The sequence below is a fragment of the Hippopotamus amphibius genome, chromosome X (genome assembly GCF_030028045.1).
Source record: "Hippopotamus amphibius kiboko isolate mHipAmp2 chromosome X, mHipAmp2.hap2, whole genome shotgun sequence".
Classification (NCBI taxonomy): Eukaryota; Metazoa; Chordata; class Mammalia; order Artiodactyla; family Hippopotamidae; genus Hippopotamus; species Hippopotamus amphibius.
This window is the reverse complement of record NC_080203.1, coordinates 90,815,768-90,832,444: the sequence shown is the minus strand read 5'-3', so window position 1 is coordinate 90,832,444 and position 16,677 is coordinate 90,815,768. Positions and strand designations below refer to the sequence as shown.

The 16,677-nt window shown below is 47.0% G+C and overlaps 1 protein-coding gene across 8 annotated transcripts in view; it reads right to left on the bottom strand.

Annotated features, from left to right (window-relative positions):
* IQSEC2 (IQ motif and Sec7 domain ArfGEF 2) overlaps nucleotides 1–16,677 on the bottom strand; it is a 76,209-nt gene that overhangs the window by 29,639 nt on the left and 29,893 nt on the right. For 4 of the 8 annotated variants that reach the window (XM_057718423.1, XM_057718430.1, XM_057718422.1 and 1 more), the window contains exon 3: nucleotides 9,494–9,589. The exons of 2 other annotated variants lie outside the window; for them this stretch is intronic. In XM_057718423.1, coding sequence (XP_057574406.1) covers nucleotides 9,494–9,589 — 96 coding nt within the window. Of the gene's footprint in view, nucleotides 1–9,493; nucleotides 9,590–11,396; nucleotides 11,613–16,677 lie in introns of those variants that run through there. 2 more of the 8 variants (XM_057718426.1, XM_057718427.1) reach the window with 2 other exon arrangements.

The following is a 16,677-nucleotide window of genomic DNA, read 5'->3' as shown; positions in this document are numbered from 1 at the left end:
GCCTGACAACCAAGAGCGACGGGAACAAGGTGGTGGTTATTGTTAACTGCTCGTGAACTGAACCTAATTACCAAGGTGGCCGTTTGCACCCACACAGAAGTGCCACAGCGGCAGGGAGGAATCATTGCAGGAACAAGCACCTGTTCCTTGGGTCCTGTGGAGCAGTACCAGGGGCCAGTCTGCATGTGGCAGTCACTGGAGCTGGACTACAGTTTCATGGGTGGATGGACAGGCAGGAGGGCTGGCACGGAACCAGGTGTCTTGGGAGTGAAAAGGCAGATCTTCTAGGGATAGCCAATGAAACAGTCTCACTCCCTTGGCTCGGGGGATGTAGGAAATATGGAATCCAGGATACTGGAGGATTGGGAAGACATGGGAAGGAAAGAGGACAGGCAAGGGAAGGCACTGCTGTCCATCTGACAGACAAGTGCACACACGCACACACACGCGCGCGCACACACACCCTCCTCATACTCAGAGCTCCCTCTGACACATTATTCCACAGAGTCACTGAGTTAGCAAAACCACATGGACCAGGGCTCAAGTCCTGGGCAAGTAGCTCCTCCTTTCAGAGTCTCCCATTCCTCATCTATAAAAGCAGAAGGAAACGCCACACCTCTTAAGGCTGTCATGAGGAACAAATGATCTTCCAGTTCCCCAACTCACTCCCCTCCTATCCAGGCCAGGTCCCTGTTACCCTTCACCCTGACACTGCAGTCACCTCCTGATTTCTTCTCCCTACTCTCTTGGACCACATTAGCCTTCCTAAAGCCCACCTTTGAGTGTGAATCTCTTCTGCTCAGACACCCACCTTGGCTCCCCTTTGCTTCCTGGATAAAGTTCAGATTCCTCTATTTGGCATTCAAGGCTCCCCCACCATATGGCCTCACCTGGCCTTTCCTGTCAGGTGGAAAAAGCATGGGCTTTAGAGTCAAACAAACCTGGGTTTAAATATCAGCCCCACCACCTACTAGCTGGGTGACCTTGAGTCCGTTTCTTCACCTCTCTAGGGCTTATTTTCCTTATCTGCAAAATGAGGAAATACCTATTCTGCGGGATGTGGTGAGATTAAATAAATTTTAGCATGTAAAGCGCCTGCCACAGTGTAGGTTTGATGCCTCATACATGGTAACTATTATTGTTACTGTCAGCATCAGTGGCATCAATGTTATCCCGCTCACTCCAGCCCAGCCTTCATCAAACTGGCTTGTTCATTATTACATCAGCACGTCCAGCCTTCTCACGCCTCTATGCCTTTGCTGACTCTGTTTCTTCCTTCTGCACAGAGCTTTGCCTGTTGAAATCCTGTCTGAACTTCACAACCCAGCTCAAATGCTGCTTCCTGCAGGAAGTCCTCCCTGACTTCCAACCAGAAATATTCTTTGCTTCCTCCTAGCTCCAGTATCCGTGCTCTTTGTCGGGGATCTCCACGTGTTGCTTTGAGCTTTTCCAAAGCATTTCTTTCACCAATCCCCTCAACGCCCTTGTATTCCCCCTCCCCCTACTATCTCTGCTTCTTCCCCTGTGAGAAAAAGAGGGCCCCTATACTATTTAAGGCCAGTGCCTCCACCCAGGCTCTGTAGCTCACCCCTGCTACCTCCTCCATAACAATCATCCCCTCTCCCTCCAGTATTTCAACCTCTCCCTCTCTGTTGCCTCCTTCCTACCAACATTTATAGAAGCTCAAGTCTCTCCCATCTGGGAATAAAAACCCTCTATCTGCCCCCACATCTCCCTGTAGCAATCACTGTCCCTCTCTCCTCTTCACAGCTAAGCTTCTTGAGAAATTCGTCTACACTGGCCATCTCCACTTCAGTACCTCCCACGGGCTCCTCAACCCACTGCAATCTGCCTCGTGCGCCCACCAAGCCACAGAAACTCTTCTTAGTAAGGTCGCCCAGGACCTCCCACTGGTTAAAGCCAATAGACTCTCTCCCACCCTCATCTTACTTCCCCCAGCTGTAACATTTGCCACTCTTAACAAGCCCCTCCTGTGCGCAGACGGCTCTTTCCTTCCTCTGCTTCCGTGAGCCCACTCCCTGCTGGTTTTCCTCCTACTTCTCAGACCACCCCCAGCTCCTCTTCCTCTCTCCATTCCTTATGTGTTGGTACCTCTTCCCTAGTTCTGCTCTGGTCCTCTTCTCTTCCATTCCACACTCTCTGTCAGTGATCTCATTCCGTTCCATAACTTCAGGTATGGCTGAGGCCACCACATCTCTCTAGCATGGATCTCTCTCCTGGGTCCCAGACCCATCAAGCCTAATGCTTGCTGGAAGCCCCACCAAGATGGCCCTTAGGGCTGGCTGTCAGAGCTCACAGGGACCTCTAACTCAGCATCTTACCCCTGCAAACCTGTCCTCTTGCATTTCCCATCTTCGTGAAAGGCACCACCGCCCAATGGCCCAAGCCCAAAACACACCTGGGAGTCACCCTAGATTCTTCCTGCTCCCTTAGCAAGTCAGCCACCAAATCCTGCTGATTCTACCCCCTAAATAGCTCTAAAAGACTACACATGATCTGGCCCCTGCTAACTCATCATCTATTCCCCTTGCCCCTTGCTCACTCTTTCTCAAATCATACTGGTCTCCCGGCCTTCCCTCAAACATAACAAACACACTCTTGCCTCAGGGCCTTTGCACTCACTGGAACATCACCCCCTAGCTATGTGGCACCAGACACATTCTATATATTTAGTTGCTTATTTATTTATTACCCACTGTAAGATCCATCAGCACAGGCATCTGTTTTGTTCAGTGCTATATCCCTAATGCCCAGCACAGTGTCTAGCACTCGATAAATATTTGAATGAATGAATCCATTGCCAGGCCTGAACACTCACCGTGCAACTCACCGTGAACTCCACCCTCGGTCATCTCCACCCCCACTTCCACCCCCATTATTTAGTCAGTCTCTGACTCCAGTTCTCTCTTCCACCAAATCACTTCTCAAATCCGCCTCATCTGCTCCATCCCCAGGGCCACTACCTTAGCTTACCTCTCCTGGATTACCACAAAAGCCTCCTCCCTAGTCTCCCTTCCTTCTAAAACGCTAATTTGATCATGTTACTTTCCCTCCTCAAGAACTGCTCATGGCTCTCCAGCTGCCTACCACAAAAAAGGAGCCTGGGCTCCCCAGACAGCTCTTTGAGGCATGTCTAACCTCCACACCAGTGTTCAGCCTTACCATTTCTCACCTCCAGGCCTGTGTTCACTCTCAGAGCATCTTCTCCCATCTCTACCGCTCAAAATCTTTACAGACTTTGGATGACTGGCTCAAACACTACCTTCTTCAGGAAAATACCTGACTCACAAACCAGAACTAATTCCTCCCCCAAATATATAGAGAAGTAAGTGTCTGCAGTGTCACTCAGTATCTCCGAGAACCAGGAGCAGGATGGAATTTAGTAATTATACCTGAGACCACAGACTTTGGGTGCTAGGCAAGCATTAATAGAGGTTCCCTTCTCCTCCTGCACTATTACCCAGGACTCATGTCCCTCTGGCCTTCTGCTAACACTGACTCATCCTTGCCTCCTCCCTTTCTCTCACCTGCTATTGGGTCTATCTCATTAATAAGGCTCAAAGAATTTAGATTCCATAATTTGAAATTAAAATGCTTATTTGCAAATGGTGCCCACTGGAGTAGTGCAACACAGTAGCCCTGCTCCAAGCCATTACTTCTATGCTAATACCCTAGTTTTAGGCCTTCCAGCTGGCCTCCATGCATACAACCCATTTTTCATACTGACTGCTAATGTGATGTTTCTAAAACACAAGTTTTACCAAGTTTCTCTCCTATTTAGAATCCGTTCACATGATACTTCATCACTAGTAGCATTGATCTTAACCTTTTTTGGAGGAACACAAAACCCTTTATGCAATTAATGAAAGCCACAAGCCATCTCCCCAACAGAAAATGCACACAACTAGACACACACAACATTTTGCATTCAATTTCAGGAGGTTCACAGGCCACCTGAAGCCATTTGGGACCCATGCAACCCAGGTTCTTAGCCTCTTAACCTCTGGTTCTAGCCAACAATATCCAGGTTCTTTTGCACATGCTGTTCCTTCTGCCTGGAATGTCCTGGCACACTTCACCCTTCTGCCCGTCTGCCTCTGACTTATCCTCTAAGACTCAGCTCTTAGGCTGAGTTGACCTGCACCAGCTCTAGGCAAGGCCAGATCTCTTCCACCGGGCTTCCACAACAACCCCCACCCTGTGCTCTCCTCTGTCATAGCCCTCCTCAGTCTCCCCAACTGACTGGGAATTTGTGGAAGGCAAGAACCATTACCCAGCATAGGCCCTGGCCACAGCAGAACTCCCCAAGTGTCTTCTGAAATGAACACTAATAACAGCCTTTTCTGAGTACTCATTACGTGCCAGGCACTCAACAACGTGAATTCTGTTTATGATCTCTTCTACTCCTCAATATATAAACCCCATGATGTTGGTGTTCTTTTTAACAGATAAGGAACTAGGCTCAGAGATGTGAAGTGAGTTGTTTAAGGTCACCTCTGAGTGACAGAGGTGGGACTGAAATTGAGACATGTTAGCACCAATGCAAGTATTGGTCCATCATGCTTCCCTACCCTGGACTGTGAGATTGGGAGATGGCATCAGTAGCAGAATAGGACCAAAGCCCAGGGCCAGAATGCCCTCCGTGCCTGGGCTCCATTTCCCAGGGCCACCTACTCTTATTTTGCCTCCTGTGTCACCTTCATGTCAAGACCATGGACCTGGCTCTCTTTCTCTCTCTCTTTTTTTTTTCCTCTTTATTTTCTTTTGGCCATGCCACACAACTTGTGGGATCTTAGTTCCCCGACCAGGGATTGAACTTGGGCCCCAGCAGTGAAAGCACCGAGTCCTAACCACTGGACCGCCAGCGAATTCCCTGGCTCTCCCTTCTTATGGTGGAATCCCCTCCATCCCATGTACTACTCTCAGCCTCCTCGTCCCAAAGCCCCACTATGGTCAGGCCCATCCTTTGCTCCAGAACTATCCCTAGACACGTACAGCTTTTAGATGCAATCCAATCCAAGGCTACACACTGGTTACGAGGAAAACAAGACATGGGTAGTCCCTGCCCTTCAAGAGTTGATAGTCATCCAGGAGTTTTACATGTACCATCTCCAATCCTAAAATCAGCCCTGAGAGGTAAATATCCTCATTGCACAGATGAGGAAATAGAAGCTCAGAGGCTTGCTGAAAGTCAGCCTGGTAAGTAACTGAATTTGGATTTGAATAAAGGTACTGATCCAACTATTTTCCCCCATTAGGTCATCCTGCTTGGAAGAGCCAAAAAGAAGGCAACCATTTCCAGCAGGACTGGGGGATAAAGGAAAGCTATTATTCTTTCAAGACAGGTGGGGTTAGATACCCCTCCTCTGGCAGCCCTCTGAGCCTACTTCTGTTCTATCCCAAACCACACTATGCTGTCATTATCTACGAGTCTCTGTCTCCCTTCTAGACTTGAACTCCCTGACCATAGGACCAGATATAGCTCATTCCCATATCCCACCAAGGTTCAACACAAGGTCTAATTTGTGTTAGCAGGCAGGACAAATGCTTGCTGAATGAATGAGGTGGTATTTGAGCAAGTTATTAAAGGGAAAAACGACACCTGAACAGTTGGATACAGGAAAAAGGTATAGAGGAGAAGGGAAACGAGTTAGTAAAGGCAAGGAAATGGGACCAAGAAAAAAGGCCAGTAATTTTAAAATTGTGACAGGGTATGTATAACATTTTTTCATTGTTGTTATGGGGGTTTTCTTTTCCTTACAAAAATGGGATCATACTATAAGCCCTGTTCTGCAATTTGCTTTTTTCATATAACAATAAGTCTTGGAGGTCTTTCCAGGCGAGTATATAGGGATATATTCTTTTCTTTTGATCTGCTACAGAGTATGGGTGGATCATGAAGGAAAAGCTGTTTCCTACTGATGGACATGTAGGTTGTTTTAATTGTTTGCTATTACACACAGTGCTGCAATGGACATCTCTGCATATGTCTGAGAGTAGTTTTGAAGGATTTCTAAAAGTTGAATTGCTGGGCAAAGGAATGCACATTTTGTTTAAAATGTAGATAAAAGTTATTTCTGTGGCTTTAACATTTTTAGAGACTGGCTAAAAATAAAGATTATTCCTACTCATATAATCCTGTCTTTATTTAAGAAGCAAACATTATGCAACCTTTTCATTAAGAGTTGGTTGAGAATGCTATCCTACAAAAGGGCGTGTGATAAAGAGTTGCATAGTATGGCTTATGTTTGCAGTTGGGGTTGCGGTATTTTAGAAAAAGCCTCTGGCTGGCCAAATTGGGGTCTATCTAGTAGTAAAACTCTAGAGAAATCTAGCTCCAAGACATAGTTCTCAGCTTGGAAGTATATGCACATTTAAGTTTCTGGGGGCAGCTAACAAATTGGTCCCATAAGAAAACGGAACCAATTTGTAGCCTAATCAAGGAATAGGAGAGATTCTGTTTCCTTACAACCCTTTCAATCTTTTAAATTTTGGTACTTTAAAATTAGTACTTTGTTGTTTTAGTTACATTTCTTTAGCTACGTGTAAGCTTGAACATCCTTTCTCATTGATTAGCTAACTATTTACTTCTCTGAATTGTCAAATCACATTATTTCTCCACTTTAAATGGGTGGTGCACCTTTTTCTTACTGATTTCCAGGAGACGATATAGATATAGACAGAGATGTTAACCTTTGCCTGATGTCTATGTAGCAAATACTTTCTTCTAGCCAGTTGTTTCTGTTTTAACTTTGTGTATAATATCTTTCTCCACACAGAGGTTCTTAACTTTAATGTAGTTGAAATTATTGCTCTTTACTTTATGGCTCCTGAGTTTTTAAGTCCTGCTCAGAAAGGCTTCTCCACCCTGTTATGAAAAATATTCTGGATTTTTCCTCTGGTATTTTTACAGCTTTAATTTTTTCATTTGTTTTTGTCCAAGGTAGGGATTTAACTTAAAATTTTTCCAAATGGTAGCTAATAGTTTCATCCCATTTACTGACTTCCCACTGATTTGAAATGTATTCTTTGTCATAAATTAAATTCCCATATGAATATATGGGTTTGTTTTTAAATTCTCTATTTTGTTCCATTTATGTATTCCTCTATTTCTGTGATGATATAATATTTGTAATTTCTGTAGATTTATGTTAAGTTTTCATATCTAATAGGGCAAGTCCCCTCATTGTTCTTCTTTTTCAAAATCTTCTTAGTAATTCATGGGCATTTACTCTTCCAAATGAACTTTAAAATCCGACTGCCCAATTCCCAAAGAAAAATACCACTGAAATTTTAATGAGAAATACATTGAAACTTTTGATCAAATTGGGGGAAAATGTCATTTTAAACTGCATTGAATTCTTTCAATCCAAGAATAGGATATGACTCTTGATTTATTCAAGTCTTATAGCCTTTGACAAAACTTTATAGTTTTCTACAGAGAAGTATTTTAAATTTCTTATAAATTCGAAGGAATTTTATCTTTTTTTTTTGCTATTGTGAATGGAATCTTTTTCTATTATGTCTTCAAATTAGTTACCGATGGTATTGAAAGAAGCTAATGGTTTGCATGTATATTTATCTTGTATCTACCCATCTCTTTGAATTTTCTTATTAGTTCTAATAATTTTTCCTTTTATTCTCTTTGATTATCTAAGTGGACAACCATATCATCTTCAAATAATGCTAATTCTGACTCTTTAAGATATTTATACCACTTATTTCTTTTTTTAATCCCAATGATTAAAACTTCCAGAAAAACATTCATTAGTGACAGTGATAGCAGTCATCCTTATTTTGTTCCTGATTTGAATGGAAATTTATCTAGCACTTCATTGTTACATTTGATGATTGTTTTTGGTTTCAGATAAAAATTCTTTCCAAGTTAAGGAGGTTTTCATTCATTCCTAGCTTACTGTACTAGTTATCTATTGCTACTCAACAAATTACCCCAATGCAGCAGGAGATAACTAAGGCACTAAGGATTTTTCAATCAAGAATGGATGTGTAATTTTGTCAGATTATTTTTTCAGCACTTATGGAGATAGAGTAAAAAGAAAAGATTGTATAACCAATTACAATAACAGCTTTCCTAATGTTGAACAATCCCTGCACTCCTGGGACAAACCTTCATTTGTGACGATACAGTTTTCCTTTAATACACTGATGGATTCAGCTGGAGATTCTATAATTTAAAATATGTGTTGCTCTATTAATATGTGAGCTTAGGCTATAGTTCTCCTTGTTTTGTCTAAACCTGTCCAGTGATACCAGCCTTCTAGAATGAACTAGGAAGCTGTCCATCTTTTGCTATTAGCTGATCTTTCAAGATTGGATAGAACTTCCATGATATGTGAACTTCCAAAATACCAGCTGGGCCTGGTACCATTTCTGAGGAGAAAACTTTAACAGTCTTTTAAATTTCTTTTATACTGTTCTATTCTATTCAGGTTTTCTGCCACTCCTTAAGTGATTTTGGTAATTTATATTTTCCTAGAAAACTACCCATTTCATCTAGATTTTCACATTTATTGGTATAAAACTATACAAAGCATTTTCTTATGACTTTTTCATATCCTCTGAATCTGTGGTCAAATCCCCTTCATCATACCTTATTGTATTTATGTTTTTCTGCCTTTTTCTCAATCGTATCTGCCAGAGGAGGGTCTGTCTAGTTAATGTCTTTTCAAAAAAACACCTCTTAGTTTATCAAAGCTTTTGTTTTCTATTTCATTAATTTCTGGTTTTATCTATAGTAATTACTTGATTCTGCTTTCTTTTGGTTGTCCTTTTTCTAGATTTTTCTAGATTCTTGATCAGAAAAATTAGTTCATTTAAACTGTCTTATTCACTAATAAAAGCACTTAAGACTACAAACTTTCTTCTGGGAACCACCATGGTCATATCCCATAGGTTTTGATCTATAATATTCTCAGTTGACATTTATTCTTAACGGTCCAAAAATTCCATTCTTATGTCCTCTTTAACACAAGTATTTTTAAACTTTCAAATGGACCTAGCCTTTTGCCATTGCTATTAATATTTCATTTTATTGCATTATAATCAGAAAATGTAAAATGTATTTTCAAATTAACTTGGAAATAATCTCCTTCCCCAAAAGTATAGGCAGATTGCTCCCTCTGCCTAAACACCCTTCTCCATCCTATCCAACTGGCAAACTCTTACTCACCCTACAAAACAGCTCAAATGTTACATCTTCTAGGACCAACCACTCCCACTTTGGGGGGAAGGTATCTAGAGAAGGATTTTTAAGGAAGGACAAACTACAAACAGGCTGTGAATGTCCTCTTTGGTCTCCTGGCCTGGTCCCCCAGTCACTCTCCTCACACACTCAGACATCCATTCCACAATCACACCAGGGGCTAGAGGGAAATGGGGGAGGGGCTGGCAATGATATTGATATTTGTCTGGAGGGGTGAGGGATTGGGGGAGGGGTGGGTCTAGCTCTTACCTGCTCTCTGCCAGCCTGCCTGAGGGGGTAAGCTTCATGGAGTCAAGGACCTGAGTAGGACAGCAATACTGGTGTAGAGTATGAGACGCTGTGGACCTGAGAGACAGCGAGAGACAGAGAGAGAAAGAGAGACAGAGAGAGAGACAGGGAGGGAGGGGAGAGGCAGGGTGGGGAATGGGGCCAAGGAGGTGAAAATGAGTGGGGTAGGGGAAAGGGGAAGACTGGGAGGAATGGGTTGGTGCAGGATAGGGAATGGAAGAGGAGGGGTGGGAGGCAGGGAGGGAGGGAAGGAAAGAAGGAAGGAAGGAAGGAAGGAAGGAAGGAAGGAAGGAAGGAAGGAAGAAAAAAAGAAAAAACCACAAAGTCAAGAAAGAGAGGACGGCACTCGAACCACAAACAGAACACAATGACAACAGGGGGCAGCAGAGACGAAAGAGCTGGGCTGGGCCTCCCGTGTTCCAGGTGACTCCGTGGGGACCTCAGCCACGGAGACACTGGGACACCACAGTAGGGAAGGGGGAAGGGAGCCCTCCTCACACCAGACGCCACACGGGTAGGGAAGAGGGGAGGCGGAAGGGTGGATAAAAGAGAAAGGGAAAAGGTGTATGGCGGGGTGGGGGGGAGGGGGCGTTCTCCCTTATAGAAGACTCCTCACAAGAAAGGAGGGAGGGATGGGAAGAAAAGAGGCTCTGGGTCCAGAGAGGGGAAAGAAGCCAGGCCAAGACGGGGTGGGGGTGGTGGGGGTGGTGCAGGAGACACTGGAGGAGGAGAGGGAAAGAGACAGAGAGAAACCGAAAGAGACAAGGAAAGGGTGAGACAGAAAAGGAGAGAGAGGAGGAAGACAGTGAAAGGGCGAGACAAAAGACACAGAGAGAAGACGGGGAGAGGCAGCGAGTGCCAGAGCAAAGGAGAGGAGAGGCGAGGGCGGAGGAGAGCTGACAAGGTCTCAGTGGTCTTGGTGACAGGATGGGACTCTCGGCTGAGTGGGCAGGAGGGGCCGGGAGCCAGAGGACAGCGTGGTACTTTGCTTCCAAGGCCAGTGCTGCGCCCCCAGCCTGGGGCAGGGCCCAAGCTCCGCTCCCCAGCGCTGTGCCCCCACCCCTAGTGCAGGGACCAAAGGCCCCTCTGCCTCCTGCTTCCCGCGATTAAAGTCCAGGGAAGGGGAAGGGGGAGGAGAGACAGCAGGGTAGTGAGGCCGAGGGCCGGTCCCTGCCCTACCCAGCACAGGGCAGATGCTGGCAGTTAGTGCTGGGTCAGCCAGCCCCTGCCCGCCACAAGCCCCTGAAGGCAGGTTGTGGTCAGGGCCTGGCCATTCAAGAGCCCAAGTAAAGGCTGAGAGGATGTGGCTGCAGGACAGGCCAGCTGTCCACTATCTCGCTTGCTGTGAATTGGAGGATGTCTTAAATCTTAGAACCTTACAGAGAATCCTGGAAATCTGATACTCTTATCAGAGACTCTGGGATAATCGTCATCAGCAGAATGACTGTTTCTCAAGTGCCACCTAGGTGCCCGTCACGGGCCCAAGTCCTTGACTCATTAAACTTGAGACTCAGAGACCCTCAGGCTGCTGGAATGTTGGTATCAGAGAGTCTCAGCTGCTGTGGACAGCCCCGCAGCGCCAGGCTAGGTGCCAGGGCAGCCACCAATCACACTCCTCACGGGCCACAGACTGTGCTCTCAGGGCTCCAGGGTCCTTGCAGAGGTGGGCACCCAGATGTCCCCGGGCTCACCCACTCGAGCTGGCTCCCTCCCCCAAGTCAAAGGCCTCCAAGAGTCCAAGAGGGGAGCCAGGAACCAGGAAGCCAGCAGGCTGCTGAATCAGCAGCCCAGGGACCAGTTCCAGGCCTGGGCAGGAAGGGAGGGGGTCGGGCTGCAGGGTTGGAGGTGGGGGCCAGGTTCCTACCTGCTACTCCTCCCGGGGGGCTCCATGGGTCTGGACCTGTCCTGAGGGCAGGCCCCCTGGCCAGGGCGGTGCCTCCACCGTGTCACCACCCCCTCCTCCCCAGCCCTTCCCTAGAAGGAGGAACCAAGGAGGCGGGGCCCAGCCTGCTGGGCTATAGGCCAGACTGCAACTGGAAACTTTGCTCCTTCCCCTGCTCCCCCAGAAGGGCCGGGAACTCCTAGTAAGAGGAAGCAGTTTTGAGAGCTTGAAGTCACTCCTCTTGGCCAAACCTCAGGCTGGGCTCACTACACACACCTCTGTTAGAATCTCCCCAAGCACCCTGTCAAGTACATGTCACTAGCCCTATTCTCCTGACGAGAAAATTAAGACACAGAAACATTAAGTAACTTGGCACAGGTAATAGAGTTAGTAAATAGCAGGACACCAAGCTCAGGACCTGGTTTGGCCATTCCCAAATCAGGACTCTGTCCCCTTGGCCATATTGCTGCCCTGCGAATACAGAAACCTCTCCACAGAAGCTGTTCATAAACATTCTCATCTTCCACAGAGTTAAAGAGACTCTGTGTGGTGGTTATGCTGGGATGCTCCAGATCAAGTAAAATTCAAATCACCCATTTTGGGAAAACAAGATGAGGCCCCAGCTGATATTCTTGACCACTGCAATAAGCTCTCACTCACTTCTGTGTTGTTTTCTGAATTGGCCTTAGCATCTCTCTTAAGAAATGCTCCCTGAAGAGAAAAGCAAAAATCAGAAGAAACGCCATTCACAACCAAGAGGCTGTTCTTCCAAAGGAATTGCTCCACTTAATGTTACAGAGGGGGAAACTGAGACCTGGAGAAGGGAAGAGTCTTACTAAAGTTCATACAGCCAGTTGAACCAGAATCCAGGTGTCCTGACTCCCCACTGACCTACCACAGTAATTTCTCTCTCCTCCTTAAGTGGGAGGCTGGAGAAAGGAGAGAATTTGGAGGATTTGAAGGGTGTGGGGTTCCTGAAGAGTACCCCAGATCCAGCTCAGAGGGATCCTGTCCTTTCATAGTCCCAGAGCCCAGGCCCCTGGCTGTTCTAAGCAGAAGGCAGCCCTGGGAGGGGCCAGGGGGCCAGTGATCTAGAAGGAATAGGAGCTGACAGGCAACAGGCCAGCCTTCCTGCCTTCCTGCCTCCCTGCCGGGGCAGCTGGTTCCTCTCAAGAAAGCCAAAGCTGCTGAGAGAGATAGGCCCTCTGGACCACCGCAAAGTTGGCATCTGTGGGCCCTCTGTGGCCTCTTCTCCCCCTGCTCACCCCCTAAAGCCCTGTGGTCCTCAAGGCTCTGATCTCAGCCCCTGCTTTCTTTTCTCTCTTCCTCAGCAACTCTCTTGGCTCCTGTGGCAGCTGCACTGTATGCCCATTTGCAGTTATTGTCCTAAGGGTGGCACCTCTGGCCGAAACCTTCCTCTTGGCCTGGCAGAAGTTGAGAGACAGAAATTCTAGTCCTGGCCCTAAGGCTGATGCTGTGTGACTTTGGGCAAGCCCCTTCCCCTCTCTGGTGGGGCAAAGAGCTTACACTTTAGCACCTGGCATAGCTGGGTACAGGTCCCAGCTCTACCACCTTTCAACTGGGTAACCCCTCGGAGGCACGGTTTGTTCATCTGTAAAAGGTGGGTGGCAACCTCACAGGTTCTTGTGAGGTTTCAGTGAGACAAACAGGCACATGCTGAAAAGTCCCCGTTTGAGCCCGAGAGAATATGATCCTTCTCCCAGGGAGGTAGGGGAGACTCTTGGGAAACATGTTTGTTTCAGGCAGGGGAAGATTTCTAGGAAGATACCTCTTCATCTGGGCCACTCTTGGAATTCAGACATATCTGAGCCTGTTGGGGCAACTCATGTGATAACCCTCTAGGGGCTGAAGGGAAGAAGGAGTTAAGGGTGAGGAGCCTGACCCAGCCACAGGGCACTGGCAGGGCCTTCGTGCATTTATTCTACAGATCGTGTGAGCCAGGCACTGAGCTGGCGGACGGACACATCAGTGACTAAGGGCAGTCGATGTCATGGAGCTCATATCCAAGTGAGAGGAGACAGACATTATTCAACCACTAATGGAATTAAGCTGGGCAAAAAGTGGAGGTAGCAGGGGGAGCGTGTTCCAGGCAGAGGAAACAACTTCGGCAAAGGACCTGAGGTGGTATTTCCAGGAACTATAAGGAGGCCAATGTGGCTGAGTGGAAAAAGCAAAGGGGAGACAGCGAGACTAGGGATGTAGGCGAGGGCCCAATCATGCAGAGCCTGGAGGCCCTGATAAGGTTTCAGTATTTACACTAAGAGGAATTTGGAAGCCTGTGGTTCATGGATAGGCCTGGGGCAGGGAGTGTCTCTGAAGCCCCTAAAGTTGTATGAAAAATATGAGTGAGTATCAGTGCATTTTCGGGGAGAACATTGCTTTCATCAGATCCTCAGATGGGTTTGTGATCCCAAAAGGGCAGGGAAGCTCCTTATATGATTTTATTCACTAAGTGCCTACTATGAGCTAGTGTCAGGCATCCCAGGACTTTCTGGGAGCTGCCCCTCCCCACCACCTCCAGGTGGTCTCAGCCTTCCCCCCCAATATTCAACCTGTGCTCCACCCAAACAGAAGTGCCTGCAATTCTCTGCCACACTCTGCTGTCCGCCCTCACCTTTGCCTCTGCTCAAAAGACTCTTCCCCACCACCGTGTCCCCACTACCACCTCCCCACCTCCCCCTTGCTCTTCACGGGTCTGCTCAGAGGTGATGCCCTCTAGGAATCTGACTCTGGGATCCCTCCCCTGTGTCCTTCCCACTCTGTGTTTCTCCAGCGCTGTCTGTTCACATGTTGTTGCCCCTTCTGGGCTAGGAGCTTGATGGGGACAGGGGCCGTGTCTTATTCATCCCAGTGTCCCCAGCATCCATCACAGAGCACCTAGTCACACAGGTCAGCAGGTATTGGGAGACAGAAAATCCACACTGAAGTGGAGGTTGCAAGATAGGCTGCTGGACACTAGAGGGCACTGTGGCCACTAGAATCCTGGCCTGCCGCTGTCACTAGCCAGGCTGACCCAGGCAGGCCCTGGAACCAGGCAAGCAGGGAAGCACGGAAACTCTGCTCCTGGGTCCTGCAGCTCCTTGGTTCTGGGTCTAACTGACCAGGGTCCCGGTCCCAGCCTCCCAATTTACCTTCTGCCCCCTTACCAGATTATCTCTCAAGACAGCCCCTATTCCACTGCAGATACAGCTATAGTTCTTCACAAGTGCAGGTACCAAACACTGCTCCCACAGCCCTGGCACACGTTTTTGCTCTGCCTGCAACACTCTCCACTTCACCTCTCCCCGCCCCCACCCCTTACCAGGCTAACTTCTACTCATCCACCAAGTCTCAGCTTAGATGTCAGCTTGGAGAAGCCTCCCTGACCCTCAGGCTGGGTTGGGTATACTTCCGATGTTCTCCCACAGCACCCTACACTTCCCCTGTAATTGTCTGTTTCCTTATCTGTTTTCCTACCAGACAGTGAGTTTCCTCAGAGCAGGATTCTACTATTCATCACTGTATCAATCACATTTAGTTTAGCACAGTACCTAGCATGTTGTAGGTACTCAAGAAATTATCCTTGAGTGAATGAATGACTTAAATGGACGGATGGATGAATAGATGGATGGATGACCTCAGGCAAGTCACTCTACCTCTCAAGGTTTCAGTTTCCCCATCTGTAAAGTGGATCCAATCACCCCTACTTGGCAGAGCTGACAGGAGGATTAAAGATAAGGTGTGTGGAATGCTCCCTAACAGTACCTGATACATAGTACACACTTTCTGAATCAAAGCATTTATTAAGTTGAAGGAGGCTTTGCCCTGAGCCTGGGATGATCTCTCCCACCCTGGCTTACCATCTATATGTGGAAGATGGCTTTAATAATCATAATAATAAAACTATCATTTTTATTAAATAATAACAACAGCACCTGCTATGTGCCAGGCCAGAAGTAGGAGCTCCCCAAGGAGGTGGTGGGCAGCCTCCAGTCTCAGCCAGAGGATGCAAGGCCAGGGCCAAGGTCAGAACCATGGGCATTGCCCCTGCATCTGGAGAACAGTCATTATGTGCACAGCTGGTTCCAAACTCTTTACTCATAGCTGAAAACCTGTCTAAGGGGTCATTAATTCCTTTTGTAATTAATGTAAAAGCTGCATGGTTTATGTTAATGGAAAAGTAAGCTCAAGCGTCAAGCTGATAATATTGATAATGTGTGCTTGTAATTATATACTGCAGATAACTATAAATTCGCTGCACTAATAAAATGTGAAAATTCCTGAAAAACCAAGAACTTTGTAGCAGGTGTACCATGAGTAGCATTATGCCAGTTGTTCTGAGGCTATGAAAATCACCACACACTGGCAGTAATGGTAATATTCACCGTACACTTAAAGGCTGTTTTGGTACAAAATAAGGGGAAATTTTTAGATAAAACAGGGCATTTTGATGCAAGAGCATGGAACTTGAAAGCATAGTGGGCAAAGGTCGACTTGCATTAGTGTAGGAACCAAAAGCTTGATGGATGAGCAAGCTTACAATTGTGAGCCTCTGAGCAGACTGCTCCCCAGGCTCTGACCTCACTTGTGAACACATAAAAACTGTGGGCACTGCAGAAGAAACACCAAGTCCCGAGTATTTGACCTTTACCCTTACCCACTTCTAGGAGAATCCACCCCCACCTATAGCCCCTTGCCGCCTTGTTTTACCATACGATGCACAGAAATGCTGCAGTCATATGGAGGTGGGCCCTGAAGCTGGAAGGTCACAGAGCTTCTAGGTTGGCGGCCACATCAGGCCGCCTGAGAGCAGAGGAAGCCAGTCCAGAGAGAGGAGTCAGTGACAGATGACAGGGACCAGGCAAATCATGAAAGATGGAGAGAGACAAGGCATGGGCCAGGGAGATGCAGAGAGAGACAGACAGAGCAATCTTGCTCTTTGACTTCTTGGTCCTACTTCCAGTTGGCGTGAGGCCTGGCTATACGTCATTCACTGCTCTTAGATTCTGTGAGATGTAGCCTCACAATAGTCTCCCCCCCAACCCACCGTTTATTCTTCAACGCATTTGAGTGGGTTTCAGTTCCCTGCAACAAAGTGTACCCAGACTAAGACAAGGGAAAATTGGGAATATAAGTGCAGGGCTTGCATAAGCAAAAACGCATAAAGAACACTTAGGTAGGGAGGGGGTGAGTGCAATTATAAAGCGTTTGTGTTTGTTCACCCAAATGCTCCCTCATTTCCTGACACTTGCGACCACAGATA